This window comes from Chinchilla lanigera, unplaced genomic scaffold (assembly GCF_000276665.1).
Source record: "Chinchilla lanigera isolate Chin_1 unplaced genomic scaffold, ChiLan1.0 scaffold00054, whole genome shotgun sequence".
NCBI classification, from domain to species: Eukaryota; Metazoa; Chordata; class Mammalia; order Rodentia; family Chinchillidae; genus Chinchilla; species Chinchilla lanigera.
Window position 1 is genome coordinate 10,938,351 of NW_004955455.1, and position 5,219 is coordinate 10,943,569.

At 48.6% G+C, this 5,219-nt stretch overlaps 1 protein-coding gene across 1 annotated transcript in view; it reads right to left on the minus strand.

Moving 5' to 3' along the window:
* The window catches only part of Acads (acyl-CoA dehydrogenase, C-2 to C-3 short chain), a gene marked incomplete at its 5' end in the record, with an annotated part of 14,189 nt that extends 9,791 nt beyond the window's left edge, over window positions 1-4,398 (minus strand). The window contains 1 exon segment of the mRNA XM_013520359.1: window positions 4,232-4,398. Within this exon segment, the coding sequence (XP_013375813.1) occupies window positions 4,232-4,398 (167 nt within the window).
* Between the last annotated feature and the right edge of the window lie 821 nt (window positions 4,399-5,219).

Genomic DNA, 5,219 nt, shown 5'->3' on the forward strand with positions numbered 1-5,219 from the left:
CAGGCGCTTTTGCCGCTGAGCTAAATCCCCAGCCCCGAAGGAAATCCTTTCATTTGTGATCCTGTAGATTGACCAGGAGATCAGTCAGTGAACTGTATCAGACATCAACAGTTTGACTAGACTTGAGTCATCATCTAACGCTGTAGGCCTGAAAGCAGCAGAGAGCGCTGGGATGGCCGCTGTGACAGATGTCCGTGAAAGGCACAGTGTTGCTTTTATACAGTATAAGAAAGGTTTGCAGATCTTGTGCTGACTACCATGATGGCTACAGTATCCCTTATACAGTTTTAATTAGTACAAGAGTTGTTTTTATTTTTTCCCCACATATCCAAAAGATAAATGTGTTAAGTGATAAATATGCCAACTAGAAAAACTGTGGTAGTTTATAACAGCATATATCAAAACTTTACATTGTACACATAATATATACATACAATTTACTACCATTATGCTAAATAAAATGAAAAGTATCTGAGCTGACACACATGCCAATCACCGTGATCAGATCATCACACATTGTACACAGGTGATGAAATGCTACACTGCTACATAGTGAGTTCAAGGCCAGTCTGAACTACATAGCCAGATCTTGTCTTTAAAAAAAAAAAAAAAAAAAAAAAAAATTATTCAATAAAAACTCATTGAGTGGGGCCCAGTAGTGGCACAGTGCCTGCCTGGCAAGGGCAAGGTCCTGAGTTCGATTTCTGGTACCAACAAAACAAAAAAATTCCCTGAGGGGTTGGGGGTTTAGCTCAGTGGCATAGTGCCTGCCTGGCAAGCACAAGGTCGTGAGTTCAATTCCTGGTACCAGAAAAAAAAAAAAAAAATCACTGAGTGGATGAGAAGAAAGATTCATTTTGTACACATAAAAATACTTTTCAAAATTACAAAGGCTGAAACTGGTTGGAAACACCATTCTGTTTCTTATTCACCTTTGTGACAAAATGACACTGTAAAGTCATAATGTTCTTTCATTTGTTAGTTTGGACATAAAAAGACTAAAGGTCACTTGAAGTTACAAAACCAGCCAAGTAAGGAAAAACTGGCACCTACCTTCCACTTAATTCTTGGCTTACCTTCCTCAAAATTCCCTCCCTTTGACCCTTCCCTTGCAAACCTACTTTATTGGGGGAATAAAAAATTCTTCAGGAAACATATACTGTACTAATGAAAAACATAAAAAATTCTTCAGGAAAACATATTAGAACTCACTAAGCTATAGGCCAAGGGGTGGCTCAGAAGTCTGCATGTGTCTCCTTAACTACCAACTGCAGGGGCTAGGGTGCAGCTCAGTGGTAGAGCAGCTCCCTAGCTTGTCCTAGGCCTGGGTTTCTCTATACCACTGCAAAACAAAGGAAGGGAGGGAGGGAGGGAGGGGCGGAGGAACGAGCGGGCGGGGGAGGGAAAGAAGGAAAGGAAGAAACTAACTCAGGCGGGAGCAATGGTGCATGCCTCTAATTCCAGCATTCTGAGAGGTTGAGGCTGGAGGATCGAAAGTTCAAATCCTCCTGGGCAATTTAGTAAAACTGTCTCAAAATAAAAAATAAAAAGGGCTGGAGATGCAGCTTAGTGTAAAGCACTCCTGTGTTCAATCTCCAGAAACAATAACAAATTAACCCCTGGCTTCAGTTTCCTCATCTGAAAACTGGATAATTAACTACCTCACCATGCTGTCCTGAAGACTCAGTGAATTAAATGTATGTACCTAGACCTGAACTACAAAGATTCCAACTGTTGGCTACGGATCATCACTATGACAATTTGGGGTTTTCTTTGGTGTGTGTGAATGTGGGGTTGCTCACTGAACGTACGCAAACAGTAGGCAAGTGCTCTATCACTGGGCTACATCCACAGCCCCCACTATACCTCTGAAACACTCACTGTATTACCCGGCATTGTGCAAACATGTCCTATTACCCGCGTGTGTCTAGTTCTCTCAGCCTTCTGCCTGCTTTACCCCTCAAGTCCCCTTGTAACTGGGAGCTTAGCACCGTACAGGGACAGGGCTAAGAACAAAAGGCAGGCACTAGGGATGGAGCTCAGAGGTAGAGCACTTGCCTAGCATGTACAACACCCTGGGTTCGATTCCCAGCGATGAAAAAAGGTAAAAAGCAAACAGGCCTTGGCCCTCAGCCCCTGGGACACACACTTTGAGCAATGACCACTGCAGCCACCAAACAAGTGGCGACTCAACGCAGACTGGACAGATCAGCGGATCTGGGGCTCCTCCTCCCCAGCTTATGGGTGTCCAACCTTTTGGCTTGCCTGGCCATGCCGAGTAAAGAGGAATTATCGTGTGTCACCTATGTAAAACAAGTAATACAGTTAATGTGCATAAGAAACAAAACTTCTGTTTAAAAACATTTCATAACATTCAGAAAAAAAAGAGGGCACAGGAGGTGGGCTGCACAAGACACACCTGCTACACCCTGAGGCCGTGCACAGATCACCAGCAAACGGGCTGATGAGCACAGGATTAGCAGAGTACAGAGGAGGAAGCACCTGGGAGATAATGAAACAAAGTACAGACGCGATCACACTCTCAGCTACCCTCACACATTCAGGAGACCCGCACACAGCTGTATCCCTGTGCCAGCTGGGAGAAGCTGCTGTCCCTGACCTCTTCCTTCAAGCCCTACTTCTGCCACCATCACAGGGGTTACCCCAGCCCCACAGAGCAAGTCAGAAAGCACCACGCCCGGGGACTCATTAAAAGTAGACGGCAAACATTACCTTCCGACAGCCGCTTTCTGGCACAAAGCAAATTGATGTCTGATACTGGTAATAATCTGACAGTGTCCAACAATATAGGACAGACAAACCAGGCAGTCTGGCCTCGGGCAGGAATATTCCCACACACAGCCAAGTCTTAGGCAGTGGCCCTCGGGGAGGAGTCCCTAAACTGCTCCTGCTGCTCCAAGGCCTGTTTGCCTTTTGCATTCTTCTCCTCCCAGAATTCACGCCTTTTCACATCCCCACTAAGGCTCTGAAAGGTAAAGCGGCAATCCCAGGTGAGGCCACCGAGTCACGAATGTGGTGGGCATAGGCGCAGGGGCAGGGGAGGCCCAACAGCATCCTTCCCAACTAGATCGGGGCTTCCCTGCCGGCTGGCAGGGCCTCTGGGTCATGTGCATGGATGGTGATGGAGCAGGGTTTTGGGCCAGCCAGACTCGGGCTATGAGGTCTAGCTGTGCACACCAGCAAACCGTGGGAAGTTGCTTCACTTCTCTCGCTTCTGTTTCTGCGACAGTAATAACAATGACAAGTACAGTACAAACTGCTACCATTACTCAAGAGCCAGGCACCTTACGTTCAACAAACATTATGTCCTTTTACCTGCAAGCATTCCAGTAGGCAAAAAACAGAGACTAGCCTAAGTAGAGATACAACAGTATATGGATTAAATAAGACAACAAAAATCCCTACAAGCAGCCCAGCTGATTTTTCTAACTAGAAAGCAACCTGTCTACCAGCTTTGGGGACCTTGGATGTTCTCACAGTCCAGGCACAGTGGCTCGCAAACTGACTACACGACATTCATTAAGCCAAAACACTGGCCCCAAAACCTGCAGGACATGTACATGGGGACCATTAAAAAGACAGGGATAAGAGCCCAGAAGGGTTGGCCCATTCACAAATCACGGATTCCACAAGTATCTCTGGAGCATTTGTAAGTGTGCCAGGCATCTTACGAGGTCAGGAGACATCAGGAACAGCTTATGTGGCATCGCAGATGGACTGAACAGAGATGGAGGAGCACAGGAGGGAGCCTATTGGTGGAGACCTCGGGGGTCTGGGAGAAGACAGACCTGGTTTGGACCCCTCGCTCTTCGTCCCCTGACCTTGGGATCATTATTTAACCTGCTCACAAGCTTGAGTTTCACTGGTGATCCCACGGGCACAATACCGGGACCTTCACTTGCGTGAGGAACAAACGTGGTAACTGATGTCACGTGCACAGCACAGGGCTCAGCACGCGTCAAGGGTTCTCTACATTAACTACCACTATCAGCACAGTGCCTGGGACAGAACTAAGCAGGCTGACCGCCGCTAGTTACTGTCATTTGGAAATGAAACCCTGACTAAAGGTCTTACAGTGAACAAAAGAAACCTCCAGAGCACTCGGGTCCAGAGCCCCTTCGAAGGCGCTCCCTGACTGGAGTCGAAGTGCCCCAGACTGTCAGTCACCACTCATCCGAGCGCAGCCGGCCACGGAGGTTGGTGATCTCACCTGCGCCGCTGGGAAGAGATGCTCCCTGTCCACCTGAGCCGCGATGGGAACCAGCTCCTTCTCAGCAAAGTCCCGGCAGGTCTGACGCAGCATCTGGTGCGTCTCGGGCAGCTCCACAGAATGGTAGATGGTGTGTAACCGCCGCCAGGCCCAAGGGTGCAGAGCTGCTGGCAGTGAAAGGACAACACAAGAGATCTTGAGTAAAATAATCACGATCCACTTAGAAGCTCTGACCTGGGAAAGGGAATGTTATGAGTACCCAGTGGGAGAGGCCAATAAACATCCCATCCTGCACAGGATCGGTCCACAACAGAATTATCGGCCTGTCATCCCAGGTAACTCCCGGAGCTGAGGCAGGAGGATCACTTTGCGCCCCAGAGATCAAGGCCAGCCTGGGCAACACTGCAAGACCGGCAAAGACAAAAACTGTGCCCGAGGCTAAGCGAATGTTTACTGTGCGGGCTCCACACTCCAGACGCTACCTCAAGCCCCAGGATAACCCCAACAACAGGACCACAGCTGTGACCTCACTGAGCCTCAGTCCTATGAAACGTCACGGACAATAGCACTCCGTTCCTGGGAGGGCTGGGGATACAGCCCAGGGGCACAGCGCCTGCCTGGCAAGCAGGTCCTGAGTTCGACTCCTGGTACCAAAAAGGAAAAAAAAATAAAGAAATAGTACCGTGGCACTTAGCACAGTCCTCAATCAAAGGTTCCCCTGCTGTTATCAGAATGCGGGTGGATCTGCACCAGCCAAGGATGCCTCGGCCACCGGTACCAACGGTGACCCGATGGGAAAGGTTAGTGGGAAATGGTAAATAACAGCGCTAACATTACGGCGCATCTATTATCTGCCCGGCGCTGTACTGTGTTCTACACCCTGTGGTTTAACCCTGCGAACAACTCTCTGAGAGTAGCACTAGCTCGCTGTGACCATTTTACACTTGGGCCAACTGAGGCCAGAGGACAACCAAGCGTCTCGTCCAAG